At 37.1% G+C, this 19,990-nt stretch overlaps 1 protein-coding gene across 2 annotated transcripts; it reads left to right on the forward strand.

Moving 5' to 3' along the window:
- Positions 1–171: 171 nt before the first annotated feature.
- Positions 172–18,354, forward strand: LOC107601052 (tetratricopeptide repeat protein 31). Of its 2 annotated transcripts, XM_016293066.1 has the most exons (17): positions 2,396–2,506; positions 2,783–2,835; positions 3,773–3,846; positions 6,213–6,293; positions 6,483–6,539; positions 10,843–11,034; positions 11,157–11,282; positions 12,461–12,509; positions 13,022–13,112; positions 13,204–13,345; positions 13,449–13,553; positions 14,862–14,940; positions 15,545–15,578; positions 15,714–15,788; positions 15,873–15,975; positions 16,055–16,158; positions 16,314–18,354. In XM_016293066.1, the coding sequence occupies exons 3-17, from the start codon at positions 3,799–3,801 to the stop codon at positions 16,438–16,440; spliced, it is 1,413 nt and encodes a 470-aa protein (XP_016148552.1). In that variant the 5' UTR covers positions 2,396–2,506; positions 2,783–2,835; positions 3,773–3,798; the 3' UTR covers positions 16,441–18,354. The 2 variants fall into 2 exon arrangements, with proteins under 2 accessions (XP_016148551.1, XP_016148552.1); XM_016293065.1 differs by lacking the exons at positions 2,396–2,506; positions 2,783–2,835 and adding an exon at positions 172–502.
- The last annotated feature ends 1,636 nt before the right edge of the window (positions 18,355–19,990 follow it).

Raw genomic sequence — 19,990 nt, forward strand, 5'->3', positions numbered from 1 at the left:
ATCTGCATAACATTTCTCTCCTGATTCAGACTAGATGACTTTTTCAGGAGTAAGCAATAATAAAAAAAATAATGGAATTAAAAGTGATGTAATGCCAAATTTTTCCAAATCTGTTCAGATGAACAAACTCATCTGCATCTTGGATGGCCTGAGGTTGACATAAAATGTGTTTTGCCATAGTAGAAAAAAAAATTGTGGGACAGCTTTATGCCATAGTGAGAAGTGTGGCTCCAGAACACAATGGCCCCCGCGGCCCTTTAAGACGCTCGTTCTGGGAGGCGCTTGAGTTCAGTTCAACACACCCGCCTGGCGCTTCGCTCGACGCCCAGGAAGAGAAACACCACACATCTATCGCCACAAGTTTAAATATGACGATTCATTTGTTGATTTGACGTGTATTCTGTCGTGTTTACGTTCCTGTAGCGGTATTGAGGGCAATAATGCTGAATGGTTGGACTAATGAAGTTCAGTTTGGATTTCTGCCGGTTACTGGGGCTCAGCGGTGAGTTTCTCTGCATGGAAACTTTCTTTCTGTCTGTCCGAGTTATAAAGTTAGTTTTCCATGAATCAGAGCCGTGTAACACGACACGATACGATCCGCTTATCTAGCCTTAAAGCGCGTTAGTGACCGTGATGTAAAGTTTTATTACACCATTCAGCTTTATATCAAATAAATCATTTGATAAATCAATTTATACAAAAGTCAATTATGCAGATATTGTTTAACTACACGTAACTGCGGTTGTCACCCGTATAGTTTTTATTTGTAGATTGTAATTTCTGTCAAATCCACATTTAATGTAAAACATACAAATATTACGAAGAATAATGAGTTCAAGTTGTTTGTTAAAGTCTCCTAGACTCTGAACGAATTTAAGTTTTACAAAGAAATGTAGTGTATACACTCATTACAGGCTTTTTGTTTAAACGGTTTTAGTTTATTATTGAAAGCGAGTTCAAATACTTAAGAAATCACATGCAACAGGCCTGTGAACCACAGAGACGCTAAATCTGATTTTAACAGATCATTTCCTGTATGATTGTGTTTTTATAAAATTTTTAGACAAACCAATTTAGATAAATTATTTGTTTTGTAGTAATTTAAAAGCACAGTTTGGGGGGTTAAAGGTTACCTCAACTCTAAGGCAAACAATGCTTTTTACAATTATAAACAGGTTTTTCAGTGTTCCTTAACAATAAGCAACCAACCTCCTTATCAAAAACCACGTAGGATTCTCTAGTTACCCCTATGTTCTTTGGAAATTTAACAAAAGCTCTTAATCTTGAAAATACAAGCTTGTAGCTGTTTTTTTTAAGCATGGTTGTTGCTTTTTATATAATCTAAGCTGGTAAACCATCTTGCTTAAGTTGGGCAAGATGGTTTATGAAACATGTAGCTAGTTGACCAGCCAATAGTCATATAGAAACCTCTTTATGTTTCAAAACACAGCTACCAGTTTAAACTGGATTCTTCAGACCAGGGTTTTGTTGTCTGGTTTCTTTAAACCACCGTTGCATGAATGATTTTCTAAAGAGCTATGGAATGAAAATTCTTCGAGGAACTTGAAAAGGTTCCCCTTTGAAATCAGGCTGTAAACCCATTTTGCTTTATTTTTAGCGCGCGTGTGTGTGTGTGTGTGTGTGTGCGCGAGAGAATGTGTGCATTGTCACCATGTTTTTTTGTTTGAATTTTTTTGTATTTGTTGCAGTTTTTGCAAAAAAGCTGCAAAAAATTGCAGCTTCATTACATAAAGTACTGCTAGTTTGTGTTGTCTAATATTCACCTCCATTCAAAGTTTGCAATTAAATATGCAAATATGCATTAGAGCATGATCTGTGTGTGCTGTTTTTTCCCCCCTCCAAAGCACAGTTGCATGGAGGGTTTTATAAAGAGCTAGAAAATGAAAATTCTTTGAGGAACTTGAAAAGGTTCTCCTATGACATCAGGCTGTAAAACCCCTTTAGCTTTATTTTTAATTGTTTTTGTATTGTATTTGTTGAAATGTTGCGGTCTTCATTACTTGAAGTACTGTCTAAAATTGGGCTGTACTTAAAGTTGTTAGAAATGTAAATATGCATAAGAACAAGATCCATCACAATAAAATGCTAAAGTGTACATCGTTTTTTTTTTTTTTTGTCCTCTTCAGGGTTGTTGCTGTACACTGCAATTTGCCTGTCTGTTGCATTCATAGTAACATGTTCAGAGATGTTTTGTCACATAGTCCAAGTAGTTTTCAACCTCATTCCTGGTTCACATTTTGAAATTAATATCTTTGTTAACATTGTAACACCTTAAAATCCTCCCTGGTCTTTTCTGCTGTTGCATGCATTTAATTTTTTTGTTGTATGAATCATGATTCTCAGCTGCTGTTTTAATGAAATGGATTCCGCATACTGACTCGCAACAGTGAAAACGGTATCAGTTGGGATTATTTGCATGGAACAGTTTGCATGATCCAAGGAAGATGTGACTAGCTGAAGGCCACGTGGTTTGTGTCTTACCAAGGTAAATCCGTTTTTTTGGACTGGCTGTCAAAGTGCGAGATGAGTCACTTTAAGGGAAGTGTGCTAGCCAATGCATCACACCTCAGATCACAGCCTGCTTCTAGCATACATCTGCATTTGTTTGAGATTTGTGGTGTTAGTTTGGCTGTGATTTGTAACCGAAGGCAAGCTGTGTGCATCTCTTTTCTATATGCAGGATATTAAGAGTGTGGTAATGGCTAATGGGAGTGGTTGAGGATAGGGAGCGTCTAATATGTCTTTCCTTCTCTGTAACAAGGAATCAGTTAACAAGCTTATAAAGACTCGAAGCCACATCTCTTTCTGAACCAGGTATGTTAGTGTTTGGTTAACAAATGCATTCTGTGCTGTTTATGTGAAACAAATGTATGTTTTGGACATTTTGCAGATGCTTGCTTATTGTAATGTATCAAAGCCCTGAGCTGAATCAGGAATAAAACTTAGCACAAAATTCTGAGGAATCCCATAAAAGAAAACAAAAACTGAAAAATTTGTCTGAAATCCATCTGCTTACATTAGTTGATGGCAAAATCCAAAACACAGCCGTTGAATGATCTTCAGAGAAAGTATTGCTTTACTAGGCCACAGTGTAAACGGCTTTCTTGAGGAATGTTTTGAGCTGTGTAGTTTATGTGAGGCCGTGTAGCTTGGAGAAATGACTGCAAGGACTAATTTTACCATTGCAAGGAAACTTTAGGCTAGCTGACAGTTGAATTGCAGTCCTGCAGGGCTTTAGGTCCCATGTTTGTTGACTAATGAGTGAGTGCGTTTTTTCTTCTTGCTGATAACTCATTTTGTCCTGGATTTGGTTGGCTTGTCTGTAGCAAAGATGATGTGAAATTATAATCTTTGCACAGCTGGACCCTGCAAATGTTAAAAAGCCACGTAGACCTTGAATTTACAGTATGTACAGTATTGTAAAGTAACTAATGCAGTTATAGAAGTAAAAGCAATACTTTTCTTGGGTTTGTAGCACTCTGATTAAAATGATGGTCTGGCAATTTTGAAGTGAATAAGAAGCGGTCACAAATGTATGGAATTTTTTTTTTTAAGTTTCACATGAGCTATAGGAAGTGGTAAATGTTGTTGGGATGTGACTATGTTCTAATACAAAACAAGTGTTAATTTTCATTTCTGCATTATTGAACGTTTGGCCTCTCAGAAAATATGATGGTGGCTAATGCTTGACTGATTCTGTTGGCTTGAACTGGACTTTATCCATTGTTTTCTCTATTGCATCTTTCTACAGGCTCCAGTGATGAGAGGCCAGAGGAGATGGACACAGGTGCCCTCCCTGAGCAGAATGACCACACACTCTCACAGGTACAAGAACAGTGAACTCTTTTTCCTGAATTAGCCCAAGATGGAAGTTAAATTAGTAATAAGAGGTCAAAAGACCTGCATGTTTCCCTGCTGTTTTCGAACAAACTGTTTGCAGACGTTTTTTGACTAACAGTTTAGTCTGAAATTAAATCTGAAAATAAAGTCTGAAATGTAATGAATTTAATTCAGGTCTTTTAACAATTATGGCAACTATTCCTGCATGATTTCTGCACGATAACTTTAGAGTGTATAATATAAAGTTTATTTATACACTTTTAAGGCTACTATAGATAAAAAAAAATCTTTGATTAGTGTAAGTACCTTTTAAATGTTTAGGGTGTTTAAAAGTGTGTTTATGCGGTTTAAGGTTAAAAAAACACATTATTTTCCACATACTGTACATTATTGTTTCTCCTCTATGCCCCGCCTTTCTGAAACGCGTCGATTTTTACAAAGCTCATCGGTCTGAAAAGTGAGTTGTTATGTGACTGGTCAGCTATCCAGTGCGTTGTGATTGGCTGAATACCTCAAGCATGTGACGGAAATGTTACACCCCTACCATCCTCTGATGCACCGTCCGACCGGAGCGACGAGACAAAAACATTAAAACCCATTATAAACGAGGCATCTGTTGTATCCAGTGGGGACATAATTACGTATTATAATGACTTATATTGTCTTTTTATGCGTTGCATCGCACCACGTAAACATAAAACCATGTCTGCATTTGTGATCGGAGAAATGACAAGCAACAAGTGCTACTCTACACTGCTCAAAACAGCCTTCTTTCTTTGCGTGAACATTTGGGCGGCGTTATGCAAATCTTCCCACATCGTGACGTAGATATGTGGGGGCGTGTTAGAACGAGCCGTTTTAGGTAGGCGTGGCTGACTCTTAACTTTTATAAAGAATATCTCTTTGGATTTGAGACTTTAGTCTTTGCAACTTTACAGATCTTCTTTATGCACCAAGAGCTTGTAACTCTTCAAAGAGAAAGGAAAAATTTTAATCGCATCATATGACCCCTTTATATTTTTTAAAAACTTTTATTTATTAAGAACGAATTAAATTGATCTAAAGTAACAGTAAAACAGTTATAATGTTACAGAGTTTTTTATTTGTACTACATGGTATTCTTTTTATTCAAGGAAAAATCCTGAAAAAATGTATGACACCTTCCACAAAAAATATTATGTAGTACAGCTGTTTTCAACATTAAAAAAAATGTTTTTCTTGAGCAACAGATCAGCATATTAAAATGATTTCTGAAGGATCACGTGACACTGAAGAGTGATGATGCTGAAAATTCAGCTTTGCATTCACAGGAATACATTACTTTTATGAAATATATTGAAATAGAATGTTTTTTAAAATTGTTTTACTGTATTTTTGATCAAATAAATGCTGCCTTTATGAGCATAAGAATCATTAAAAAATTGTATCAACCCCAAACTTTTGAACAGTAGTAATTGAAGTAAACTTGCTTTGTTTTTTAAAAATCACCAGTTGGTCAAAATCAATAGTACCAATGAGTTCTGAGAAATGTATAAAATCTACTTTTCTAGATGACACTTGATATTTGTATGTAATGCAAAGGCACTGATACGTTTAAGTATGGTTTTAGGTGTCCAAACCTATTTTTGGGCCTTTGTAGGCTATCTTGGCCGAACCTTGGGTCCTTGATGTTTTTGTTAGTGCATGAACTTTATCTTCTAGTCAGGCCTCTACATATCAGTTGGGTTAAGGTCAGGTCAGTGTGCTCCCATCAGAGATACTCCCAGCATATACTGTGCAGCTGCTTTGAAGCTCTTTCGTTCCAAGAAACTCCGTGTATTATTTTGGTGAATGTTTCGCATTCATGCTGGAACTTTCAAATTGTCTTATCGGTCCATGATAATGTGCATTCTTCACTGATTGTAACATTACAGAGTGTAAGAGTTGTCTTCTGGCCCATAGCTTTTCCCCTGCGGTCGTCTTGAATTTAAGTTTTGATTTGCATTTTAGTTGGTTAACCACTCATAGAGTGAGCAACACTGCTTTCATTCACTTTCATTCATTTGTACATTATCAATCTGCATATAGATTTATGGAGGCCAAAATCCTCCACAGTGGTTTTGTAACCGTTTCAACCTTGTTGTAGCACATGTAACTAAAATATATCTCAAAAAAGGTTGGATTACCTTCTTAAACATCTTTAATGAAGGACTCATTCTATGAATGCCTACTACTCATTCAATGAAAGCCTAATCTAAAAAAAGACTGCTGTTGCTACATTGAACAGTTTTTCTCTTCTGAAACAAAGTATCTACATACAGTATATGTATGTTCCTGATACACTAATGCATTTATGTTTGTGTGTTTTACAGGATGTCTTAAATGGTGAGGAAGGTCTTAGTGAGGAGGAGAAGGCCAGACGGAAAGCAGAGAGACGCAAAGCCAAAAGGAAGGTGAGAGGAAATTAACTTTAACACACTAAGTACAAGAATGAATCCACTTTAACCTAGAGTTGACTGTCAGGGCAGATCTATTGAGCATTGTTTTTTCTTATTGTTAACCGAGCCCTAAATAGGCTTCATTACATGCATTGTGTTGCTGCCAAAAATGTTTTCATTTTTCTTTCTTTTTTTTTTTTTTAGCGCCAACGTCAGCGGAAGAAATTAGAACAGGGGAAAAAGGATGAAAGTACTGAACAGGTAAAATGAAACTAGAAGGCTGAGGATGCTGCAAGAAGTCTTAGACGCAGGATGTTTCTTCTGCACTGTTTTTATTTACGTTGTGGCAGATCAGTGCATCATGTTTAGAAATCTCACTTTCAACCACAACTATTGGTTTTTTAAAAAAGCATGTTCAAATAGTTACGTTTTTGTTACACACACAAACTACTGTCTAAAAGTTTGGAGTCCCTAAAAGTTTCTAGTGCTCAACAAGGCTGCAGTTTTTTTTATCATAAATACAGTAAAAAAAAAGTAATATTACCATTTAAAGTAAAAACAGTTTTCTATTTTAATATCTTCTAAAATGCAGTTTATTCCTGTGATGGTAATTTTCAGCTGCCATTACTCCAGTCTTCAAAATCACATGATCCTTCAGAAATAATTCTAATATGCTGATTTAATGCTAAAAAAAGCATTATCAAAAAACACAAGTGCAGCTTTGTGTTTGTGGAAACCCTGATTTTTGTGGTGGGACATGCTTTTACATCAGTGAAAGGTGGTGTACAGACATAAGTGTTAAAGAAAATGTGCTGTTCCGATCTAGAAGCTCTTTTCATCAACTGTAAGCCGTTCTATTCGGCGCGGGAGTTTTCTTCTTTCATTCTCGTGAGGGTTTACGTTAGTGCTGGGAGGTATGACCAAAAATGTATATCACGGTATTTTTCCAAAATGATACCGGTTTCACGGTACATGACGGTATTTTTTTTCATGCATGACCGGGTGTTAACCATGTTTTCTACTGATTGAGAGAGGAAATACTGCAGTATATTGACTTAGAATGCCCTATTTTACTGTCATGATGAGTGCGTATTGTCAAAAAATACCACACTAAATAGTGACTAAACATGAACCCTTTTAATACATTTTAACCAGGAGTCACTCATTTATAACCGCGGCATCGTCTGATAAAATCAACATGCATCTACGCTAAAGAGCGGTTGTTTTGGCTATATTACTTTTTTGTCTCATGCAGCGCACCGCATGCGTCTGAGTAACAAACTAAAAAAAACAACAAACAAAAAAGTGCATGTGATATTAACAGAATATGAACTACGCTCATTTATAATTCCAAACAATCAGTAAGCGACAAGTGCTTGGAAACGCTGTTTTGTACTCATTTATTGACGAGTCGGCTGCGGTGTGGCCAACTGAATGCGCTGCTTCTCTGCCGCTCACTGTACAGAACAGACCTCGCGTTCGTGGGACAGCACTGGCGAAATCTTCCAACTGAACCATGGCTAAGGTTTATCCAAAAAAGTCGGTAGGTTTGTCAGTATGAATATTCTATGGAAAAAGCCGCTAAAAGGGTCTGAAAGTTGCTAAATCTAGTGCTAAAGTCACGCTCGTGTGTGTGTGTGAGACTGATGGCAGGGGGCGGTGGATATTTGTGGCGGTCAATGTGGATATTGTGGATGAGTTCTTCTATTAGTTCTACAGCTTCAGTTTCGGAACTTTCATGCTTGGTAACACATACAGCTTTTCCCTCACCACAGTGCAACAGTGAAAAGGGACCTCTTTCAAACAGTGTCGCTGTTTAAACGTTGTTTAAGCGACATACACCGGTATTGCGGTATTTTAAAAATTAATATCATAACAAAAATAAACACCGGTATTTGGTATGAACCGGTATACTGCCCAGCACTAGTTTACGTTCCACTGGAAGCGCACGTGAGCTCAGCTTTACACAAACTCACTGATCGGATCACAGACACAGAACAACAACACCCGGATTCTGTTATTATCATTCTCTGGGACTTTAATAAAGCAAATCTCTCACGTGAACTGCCAAAATACAGACAGCATGTTACATGTCCCACCAGAGACGGTAATATATTGGATCACTGTTACACAACAATAAAGGATGCATATCACTCTGTCCCACGAGCAGCTTTAGGGCTCTCTGATCACTGTTTGTTTCATCTTATACCAACCTACATGCAGAAACTGAAATCAGCTAAACCTGTGTTAAGGACTGTAAAACGATGAACTAATGAAGCAGAGCGGGATTTACAAGCCTGCTTCAAATGCACTGATTGGAGTGTTTTTGAAACTGCTGCCAACGATCTGGATGAGCTCACAGAATCTGTAACATCCTATATCAGTTTCTGTGAAGACGTGCATTCCTACCAGGACCTATCTAACATACAACAATGACAAACCATGGTTAACTGCAAAACTCAGACAGCTCCATCAGGCCAAAGAAGATGCTTACAGGAATGGGAACAGAGTCTTGTATAAACAGGCCAAATACACACTGGAAAAAGAGATCAGAGTGGCAAAGAAGAATTATTCTGGAAAGCTAAGGAACCAATTCTCTTCCAGTGACCCTACATCGAGTGTGGAAAGGTTTTAAAGATATCACCAACTACAAGACACCATCCCCCAGTACTGTGGAGAATCAACAACTAGCAGACGATCTGAATGAGTTTTATTTCAGGTTTGAAAAAAACACCATTATCACCTCCAGCAACCCCCCCTCTCCCCCACTCCTGCACTTCAGATCAGTGAAGATGATGTGCGCCAGGTCTTCAGAAAGAACAAGAGAAGAAAGACACCAGGCCTAGACGGTGTCACACCAGCCTGTCTGAAAGCCTGTGCTGACCAGCTGGCCCCCATCTTCTCACAGATCACTGGAGCTGTGCAAAGTTCCTTCCTGCTTCAAATGCTCCACCATCATCCCTGTCCCAAAGAAACCCCAAAATTACAGGACTTAATGATTACAGATCTGTGGCTCTAATGTCTGTGGCCATGAAGTCATTTGAGAGGCTGATGTTGGCTTATCTGAAGAACATCACTGGACCTTCACTGGACCCCCTGTAGTTTGCTTACCGAGCAAATAGGTATGTGGATGATGCAGTCAACATGGGACTGCAATACATCCTGCAGCATCTAGACAGACCAGGTACTTATGTGAGGATGCTGTTTGTGGATTTCAGCTTGGCTTTCAACACTATCATCCCAAACCTCCTCCTGTCCAAATTAACTCAGCTCTTCGTGCCCACCTCAGTCTGTCAGTGGATCAGCAGCTTCCTGACAGACAGCTAGTAAAGCTGGGAAAATTCTCATCCAGCACCTGCACAATCAGCGCTGGAGCTCCTCAGAGTTTTGTCCTCTCCCCACTGCCCTTCTCTCTGTACACCAATGACTGCACATCTAAAGACCCCTCTGTCAAACTCCTAAAGTTTGCAGACGACACCACTCTTATCAGTCTCATTCAGGACGGTGATGAGTCTGTTTACAGACAGGAGGTAAAAGAGCTGGCTATCTGGTGCAGTCTTAACAACCTGGAGCTCAACACGCTCAAAACAGTGGAGATGATCGTGGACTTCCGTAGGAACCCCCCTGATCTCCCTCCACTCACCATCATGGACAGCACTGTAACAACAGTGGAGGCATTCAGATTCCAGGGCAACATCATCTCTCAGGACCTGAAGTGGGACATTCACATTGAGTCCATTTTTAAAAAGGCCCAGCAGAGCTTGTACTTCCTTCGCCAGCTGAGGAAGTTCAACCTGCCACAGGAGCTGCTGAAACAGTTCTACTCTGCCATCATTGAATCCTTCCTCTGCACTTCAATAACTGTCTGGTTTAGCTCAGCTACCAAATCTGACCTCAGAAGACTATGTTGGATAGTCCGGACTGCTGAGCGAATCGCTGGTACAGCCCTCCCCACTCTCCAAGAACTGTACTTATCCAGCGTGAGCAAAAGGGCTGCCAAAATCACTCTGGACCCCTCACATCCAGCACACTCACTCTTTGAACTGTTGCCGTCTGGTCGACGGTACAGAGCACTGCGCACCAGAACGGCCAGGCACAGGAGCAGTTTCTTCCCTCAGGCAATCCATCTCATGAACACTTGACAATAAAACGTGGAACACACAACACTATCACACATTTATTTATTTAACACACATACTTACTTAGATTTCAAATTTGCACATAACATACCTGTACATACAAAATTGTCTATTTTGTATATTGTGTTTTTGCTATTTTGTACATTGTCTATTTTGTATATTTTTACATTGTTCTTTTTATTATCCGTGTCTTGTCTTGTCACTGTCATTCTGTTGCACTGTGGAGCTTCTGTCACTAAAAGAAATTCCTAGTATGTGTAAACACACCAGGCAATAAATCTCATTCTGATTCTGGTTCAATACTATTTTATTTTATTTATTTATTTTTAAATGCATTGATCTTTCCATGAATAAAGCCATCAATTCTGGTATTGCAATAAAAACAAACAAACAATTATTATTAAAATGTGATATTTTTCTTTCAGGGGGAGGAGAATGCTGGAGCTGATTCTGAACTTGACGAGTCTGAGGAGTCTGAGTCAGAGGAGTTGGAATGTATTGGCCTTTCGAAGGTGGAAGAGAAGCCAGTTGCTCCTCAAAGTAAAAGTCCTTCTGGACCTCCGCTGGCATCAGGGAACAAAAGCAACCGGCAGCCGGCGGCCCGTTCTAGTGAGGAGGTATGGAAACGGAACCAACCATACTGTTCCCACTGATGGACGTCCAGAGTTTTAACATTCAAAGCTATTTGAATGTTAAATTGTTTCAGTTGCTAACTTTCACACTGTTTCTTCATTTTTAGGACCCAGGCTGGGATGTGAACAGTGCTTTTGTTGCCAATGCTGTCAGTCACATTCGACCCAAAACTAAAAGTAAAGGAGCTCACAAGTCGAAAGAGAACAAGGAAAATGAGAGCAGGACAGGAGAAGTGAGTTTTTGTAATTGTGTATTTAGTGTCCTGTTTTATTTGTTGCATCTGTGGGCTGCCCGTACTTTTGTGTTGTAAAGGTGGAGCCTGTAAATGCTGAACCTGGGCGTTGGGCATCTTGGGTATTAACATAGTTAATAAATCTATAGGTGTTGTCACTTTGGGCTTATATGACAGATTTTTTTAGCTGGTAGTACTGCCACTGTCTTGACAGATTGCATGTTTCCTGGTACTATAGATTCTGTTTTTACCTAGCAAGCCCATATGTGTTGTGCTTTTATAACATGTTGAGCTTAAAATAGTATAAAAATGAGTAATGAGACAACTCTTACATAGCAGTCTTTTTTTTTGTGAAATATTGCTTTAATTACTGCTGTAAATCTTTTTTTATTTTTTTTATTTTTAGTGTACACTACCATTCCAAAATTTAGCTAGTAAATTTTTTAAAATTAATATCATCATGGATGCATTATATTGATGCATCAAAACTGACAGTAAAGACATTTATAATATTACAAATGACAAAAGATCTCTGTTTCCTAAAATTATTACTTCCACAAAAATATTAAGCAGCACAATTGTTTTCAACATTGTTAACTATACAAAATGTTTCTTGAGCAGCAAATCATCATATTAAAATGATTTCTGAAGGCTCATGTGACACTATGGCTAGCTTTGCATCACAGAAATAAATACAATTTTTAAATAGATTATAATAGAAAACAATTGTTTAAATCAAATAAATGCAGCCTTGGTGAACATAAGAAACTTCTTTCAAAAAACAGTGTACTATGGTAGTGTACTGATTTGGGATGTGCTAATTTATAATGCTGCATACAGTGAACAGATTAGATTTGTAGATTTGTAAAATTTCTTTCCGACACATTTATAGTAAAAATTTGAGTTTGTGTGTGTCTTTTTCCAGCTTTAAAAAAAGTAATGTAAAAGTAATGTATTTCAATGAAAAGTATACACAGAAATATAATTTGAGATTAATAGTAATAGAACTGAGATGCAGACAGTGCTTTCGGAGAATCATATCATATCCTTCCTGAACTATTCAATCATCATTCAGAGTAGTAGTTATATATTTTGAATGTTGTTTTTCATGCAGCTTTAAATGTGTTTTGCTTTTGATATTATGTTGAAAATAACTATAATTCTTTTTTTTTAAACAGGTCATAGGTTTATCAGATGCTAAAACTAAAAGAAGTGCCTTACTAGTAGGTGTGTAAAAATCTCTTTCCTTCTGACACTTTTCATTTTTTTTGTAGTTTACCCTAAAAATGTTCATTATAATGTTATGTTGTTCCAACCGTCTATTTCTGCCTTCCATGGAGCATAAAAGGTAAAACTGGAAGGGGAAAAAATCTGAACGCTTTTTGGAAAACAAATTAAATCTCAATGGCTTCAGAAGACTGATGAATTACTTTTATGATACTTTTTTTTTTTTTGTCACTTTGGAACTTGACAGCCACATTCACTTTCATTATTTAAAAAGAATATTCCAGAATGTTCTTCAAAAAGAAATAGGTTTGGAAAGACATGACCTCATTTTCATTTTTAGGTGAACTGTTCTTTCACAATATTTCAAATGCTTCACAGTAAATCACATGCTTAAGTTTCGCATAGTTACCGAGCAAGAGTATCACTGTCAACATTTTTTGCTGTTATTCTTTACTCATACATTCCTCCAAATCCATCTCTTCCATATGAGTCTTTCTTTCTCTTCACTCCAGAAAAAGGGATTCGATTTGTTCAGGAGGGTCAGTACACACAAGCTGTTAGTCTGTTTACAGAGGCCATCAAATGTGACCCGAAAGACTACAGGTGATGCATTGATATGCATAAAATCATATCCACATATATTGTCTTTGTTTTTTTGTTGTTTTATTAACTCTCTTTGATTTTTGGATAACAGGTTTTTTGGAAATCGCTCCTACTGCTACTGTTGTCTGGAGCAGTATCCTCTGGCCCTCGCAGATGCTGAGAAGTCCATTCAAATGGCTCCTGATTGGCCCAAAGGCTATTACCGCAGGGGAAGTGCACTTATGGGGCTTAAGGTATGACCTATTGGCGTATTTATTGTTTTTTCTTCCTGTATATGGAGGGAATCTCTATTTAGCTGTATATCAATGAATTTGTATGTGGGTTTGTTTGTAATAGAGGTACAGTGAAGCTGAGAAAGCCATGGAACAGGTGCTAAAACTGGACCAAGATTGCGAAGAAGCAGTCAATGACCTCTTGTACTGTAAATTGCAACAACTTTTGGTAAGGACAGGACTTCTCATTGTAGTTCAGTTAGTAGAGCATAAAGAACAGAGGTTGTGGGTTCTAGTACCAGAGAACAAAGAACATACTCATAAAATTTGTACGTTCAAATATCCAAAGTTTCTTCGTACAAAGCTTCGGTAACACTTTACTTGAATGGGTGTGCATAAGACTGACATGACACCTTCATAATCATGACATGACACATGTCATAAATATGAAGGAGGTTTTATGCATGTTTATGACAACTGTCATTAAGTGTCATTCGCTCAGTTATGTCATTTTTAATGCAAATATGACATTATCTGACCTAACCCTAACCTAACCCTACCCCTACCCTTACCCCTAACCATAGCCCATAACAAAGACATCTCAAACAATGTCATCTTTGCATTAAAAATTACATAACTGAGCGAATGACACTTAATCACAGTTGTCATAAACATGCATAAAAAAACCTTCATATTCATGACATGTCATATTTATGTAGGTGTCATGTCATGATTATGAAGGTGTCATGTCAGTCTTATGCACACCCCTTCAAGTAAAGTGTAACCGCTTCTACAATGACATGTCAATGTCATGAGAAAGCAAAAAAAACCAAGATAATTATACACACATCATTTACTTTTTTTGTTCCAAATCTTTGTTGTTTTTCTTCTCCGTGAAAGACCAATGGAAAAAATGACATTTCAACAATTGAGTCCATATGACTCACCCATATTTTTGGAGCTACATAACTTTGGTTGGAATAAAAGCAGCTCAAGCATGCTAAGCATCTCCTTTTTTGTTCCGCAGAAGAAAGTCAAACAAGTTTCGAATAACAATAGGATGAGTAAATAATTTCACGTTTGAGTGAAGTGTTTCAGTTTAGAATGGCTTCTACAATGACATGTCAATGTCATGAGAAAGCAAAAAAAACCAAGATAATTATACACACATCATTTACTTTTTTTGTTCCAAATCTTTGTTGTTTTTCTCCGTGAAAGACCAATGGAAAAAATGACATTTCAACAATTGAGTCCATATGACTCACCCATATTTTTGGAGCTACATAACTTTGGTTGGAATAAAAGCAGCTCAAGCATGCTAAGCATCTCCTTTTTTGTTCCGCAGAAGAAAGTCAAACAAGTTTCGAATAACAATAGGATGAGTAAATAATTTCACGTTTGAGTGAAGTGTTTCAGTTTAGAATGGGGTCAGTTTTAAAAACACTTCTTTGGAAGCAAAAGTATTGCAATCCATTGAAAAGTATACACAGAAATATAATTTGAGGCCTGCAATGAATTACGGTGTTCTCTTTGTTAGGATCTTGGCTATGATGAGGAACAGAGTATTCAATTGCTGGACAAATACAACACGGTGCAGGCTGTTGTTGCAGCCAAGGGTAAGAGCTCTTTTTCATTTTGCCTAATTTTTTTTATTGAACCACATGAGGGTGCTATCGCTACACTGATTTTGACCAGAATCAGTACTCAAGTTATTTTGTAACACACAAAACAGTAAACACAGAAATAATATTTTTTGATAGTTTTCTGTTTTAATATATATTATAAAATGTATCTTATTCCTGTGATGCAAAGCTGAATTTTCAGCATCATTACTCCAGTCTTCAGTGTCGCATGATCTTTCGGAAATTATTCTAATATGCTGATTTGGTGTTCAACAAACATTCATTATTATTATCTTGATTATCATGTCATAATATATGAATTAATTAAATGTACTTTATCTAATTTATTTTCTCTTTTTCTTTTAAACCTGATAAATCTGGCAATAGTGCAAAATAAGTTTCATTTTGTGAAACTTGAGAACAGCCAAAATTGTAAAAAGAGCTGTTTTGATAAATTCTATATTAATGCACTGATGTTGCTCTGCCAACATAAACTACTAAAGCTTTCTTCATTGTACATATTAACATGCTTTTGATAATTCGCCACACTCAATTAATTTCTCATGGCTAATTTGTAATACAAAAATATTTTTTACAGCTTCAAATCAGGACTCTGCTCTCCTCCAACCAGGGTAAGCCATCATATAACGGATTTCAGTTTAAATCTGTGCATTTGTTTATTTTTTTTATTTTTGAAACATTGTTCTCTCCCTTTAATTCTGTATCTATATTTCCCTCTCTGTCATTTTCTCACTCTCCTTCACAAGTCCTTGCAGTTCCCTGTGGGTGGGCAACGTGACCACAGAACTGACAGAGAAACATTTGCGGGACCTCTTCAAAATGTGAGATCTGATGCCACATATTTGAATCTTTTTCTAAAATGATTTCCAATTATTTTTATTTTTATTTTTGATGATGTTCGCCAGTTATGGAGAAATTGACAGCATCCGGGTTCTGCACGAACGTTTCTGTGCGTTTGTTAACTTTAAGAATGCCAACATGGCCTCCCGTGCAATGGAGAAACTCAATGTGAGTGAAACCCTAATGATCTTCCAATATACGTATTTTTATATTTGTATGTAAAACCCTTGTAAAACGCTCTTCTCAGGGACATTTTATTGAGAATACCCGACTAGTGGTTCGATATCCAGATCGACGGATTCAGAGAGTCCTTCCAACACCTGCCATTCAACAACCTGCAGGGGCTTCTGGGTAATTCAGACTCTGCTGTTAATGAGAAAAGTAATGGTGCTCGCTTTTGATGTTTTTATAACGGCTATTATTGTCTTCCTTAAAAAACTGTATGTTCAAGCAAATGTTCTTTTGAAAGAAGTGCAAAAGTCCAAACAAATTTGTCGTTCTTCCAGGCCAAGACGCAGAGGTCCTGTCAACGGAGATGAGTGTTACTTCTGGAGGACCACCGGCTGTCATTTTGGAGATGGGTGTCGCTATAAGCACATTCCTGATCATCGAGGCAAAGACTGGCAACCTTGAGTCAACGCTAGCCTCTCTTTTTCTCTCCCCTAAGAACTCTGGGAGATGACTGCATGATTGTTGGGACTGTAATCTTCACTTTGATTATCTGTAGGTCAGGACCAGTATTGTGGATCAGAATCTTCTGACGGCTCTCTTGAGTGCTTCACTGTCAGACTCCGAACCTCACGGGGTTTCAAAGCAGACGGGACTCTGGGAAAAGAGTCTCTTTTGAGGTGAGGTTTGGGTGGTGCAGAGTGCCGCATCGCATCGCCGTCTGCTGAGGTCTACACAGCCTCTCATATCATATGATCTCTTCTCTCTTCCTGTGCTAACTCCACCAACCCAAAGAAGAGCCGTAGATCTGGTCTGACATTTGAGTTCAATTCCAAGAGAATGACTTTGATTCTGTATTTGAGGATGGGAGAAACATACCAAAGAATAATACTATGCCATATGTGGATTTTACGTTGAGAGAGAAAAAGGCTTTCAGGGAAAATTAGCTTATTAGTTTTACTTGTGTGTTTTGATTTGTTTCCACCACCTCAAACACACTCCAGCTCTTCATTCATCCATATTTCTAAGGGGACTTTTCCCGCTAATTCTCTCAAAAGGCCCCAAATTTAAGACATTTGAGGGCATGTCAGTATTGCAAAGGGTTAGAGCAATTATTTGAATCTTTCAAAGAAATTACGTCTCTTGATAAATTATTTTCAATTCTCCTTTTTGATTTGTCTTGCAGTCTTGCACTTTACCATATCAGATGATCTGTGGGTTGTTCCTCAAGCGAAAAACATGGTCTTCCCCTTTAAGAAAGATGAGTAGATGTTTGGTCAGAATCATGTTGCTAAAGGTATTGATGATCTGTGGTCATCGGTGGTATTTTTTTCATGGTATTTTCCAATCGCCATTTAGATATTATTTACATTTATCTATAAATATGAACATGGAATAATGATTTCACGTAATGCGATCACAAACGCAGTTTTTGGTCATGGATCATGTTATGCTGCTCCACGAAATGCAGAAAATCTTATGCAAGAGCTCTGAGACGCAGGAAACTCTTGCTTTGGCACTTTTCATACCATCAGCGCAAAGTTGATCGGGTGGTTTTCATCATTTCCTCTTTTATTTAACATTCTTGCTCGGGTTTTAGTGGATGTGAAGGAAGTTGGCTGTTTGAGATAGTTCGTCATGTCTTCCACCTCATCATCTTGTAGAACAGCATGCACATTTTTTAAGTTATTGTTGGTATGATAATGATTTCATCAAGCAATATTCTTGTTTCAATGCATTTGAAAACCCTCATAACCTCGTTGTGCTGTTCTGACACACTTATCCAAAGAACACTAATGTTTACCTAGTGTACCACAGACAAACACATTGCTATTTTTGTACGATACACTATTTACGACGTGTCAGTTAATGACACTTCCTCAGTTTTTAGATATGACTGCATGGGTTTTTATGCAGGCTGTAGTCACACTAGTGCTTTTAGTTTAGTTGGGCTTCTTTTGACTCTGTGACAGTCCAGAGTGCCTTCAAAATGTTTGCTTTCCTATCAGATGAGTTATTTTAGCATCCCCCATGAACAACGGGAAAGTGACTTTTACTTTAGGCTGTGAATGGAATAATACCGAAGAGTAATGTGTGTCCAGAGAAATGTCAGTTTTGTTGGTTTGGGACTGAGGCATACACTTGTGGTTCTCATCATTTTTTTTAACGCCTGTATGTTCAAATAAATTATTTTTAGGATTTAAAAAAAAATTTTTTTTTTTTAGAAGTATGAAAACAGCAACAATTTCTCACTGTTGTGCTGCTCAAAGATCCCTTTATAGAGTTCAGTCATGCATTAAAGAATATTTATCACTCAAATGGAGGATTTTCTGTCTCTTTTTGCCTTTTTTTCTCCACTTTCTCTGTATCCGTTTTATTTTTCTTGCCTTTTTTTTCTCCACTTTCTCTGTATCCGTTTTATTTTTCTTTTGTGGCCTTTCCCACTTTTGTCACTTTTTTTGTTGTTGTTGCTATTCACTATATGATAGTGATACAAAATAGTTTGTAGTGGAATACTAGCTTACCGTCTAGTTGTCTTGAAAATGCAGTTATTTAGCATTGGACTTTTGACATTCTGATGCCAAAATAAATGCCCCAGAAGTTTGGGGTCCATAAGATTTTATTTATTATTATTAATTTTTTTAAATTAAGACTTTTATTTAGCAAGTGTGCATTAAGTTGATCCAAAGTGACAGTAAAGACAGTTACAAAGGTTCCTATTTTTTAAAAAAAAATGCAGTTTTGAATTTAATAGAAGAATCCTGTATCCTGTTTTCAACATTAATGATAATACAATTTTCTTGAGCAGCAAATCAGCATATAAGAATGAAATCCGAAGGATCGTGTGACACTGAAGACTGTAGTAATGATGCTGAAAATTCACAGGATTAAATTACTTTTTAAAATATATTCAAATAGAAAATTATTTTCAATTGTAATGTTTCATATTATGAATTTTTTACTGTATTTTTGATCAAATAAATGCAGCCTTGATGAGTACTTACAAAAACATAAAAAAAAAATCTTACTGACCCAGACATTTTGAATGGGAGTATATATGACTAATTATTGGTTCATGTTAGCTGATGCATTAGGTGATTTTAACAAGTGAAACTTTTTTGTAAAATGTTACTGATACTCTTACCATTTTTTTCATTATCATGTAGGTCATAGTATAATTGCAGTTTCCATTTTCCTTTCAATAAACTCTAAATTCAAGTGTATATACCAACTGACACTAGAGGGAGTTCTTGCACAGGATTCACAGTAAACTCGAAGTATGCTAAAAAAAGAAACTTAATATAATATTACTGTTTCTATAATTCATACAAATATCTAGTATGTCTTGAGAGCATCAGGATATAGACATCCAAAATAATCCTCCTCTTTCATCAGCAGCACTTGAAAGTGACTTGTGGTTAGTGCAATCACAGGCGTCCCATATGAAGAGCACATGGCACAACAAGTATGAGAGTCTGCAGTATCTAAAAGCATGCCTCCCCTATATCAAGGAAAAATGACTTAAGCGACCTCCAGCACTTTTGACCACCAGCCTGCTATTGTGGCCTGGAGCCAGTGGTTTGTGGCCTGTATGTATTGTTTAGGGAAAGTCTATTGATAACACAGCTGTTCGTAAGAGGCCTTTGAAACTAAAGTAAGACCTTTCCAGTAAAAGTGTGCTTCTTACATTGAATTGGCATTTTACATTTTACTGAACATTATGTATAAAGTATTTAAAGGAATAGTTCACCCAAAAATGATCATTTGCTAAAATGTTCTCACCCTCAGGCCATGCAAAAAATAGATGTTTTATCACTGTAACCGATTTGGAGATCGTTAGACCGTTAGCATCTCACTCAAAAATGACCAAAGAGTTTTGATATTTGTCCCATTTAAAACTTGACTCTTCTGTAGTTACATCGTGAACCAAGACTGACGGAAAATGATTATTACGCCGGAATGAGAGTATAGTTCCTAGCCATATCGGCCTAGAAAATATCGCAACTTTTCATTT

Source organism: Sinocyclocheilus grahami, unplaced genomic scaffold (assembly GCF_001515645.1).
Source record: "Sinocyclocheilus grahami isolate Dianchi unplaced genomic scaffold, SAMN03320097.WGS_v1.1 scaffold297.1, whole genome shotgun sequence".
In the NCBI taxonomy this organism is placed as follows: domain Eukaryota; kingdom Metazoa; phylum Chordata; class Actinopteri; order Cypriniformes; family Cyprinidae; genus Sinocyclocheilus; species Sinocyclocheilus grahami.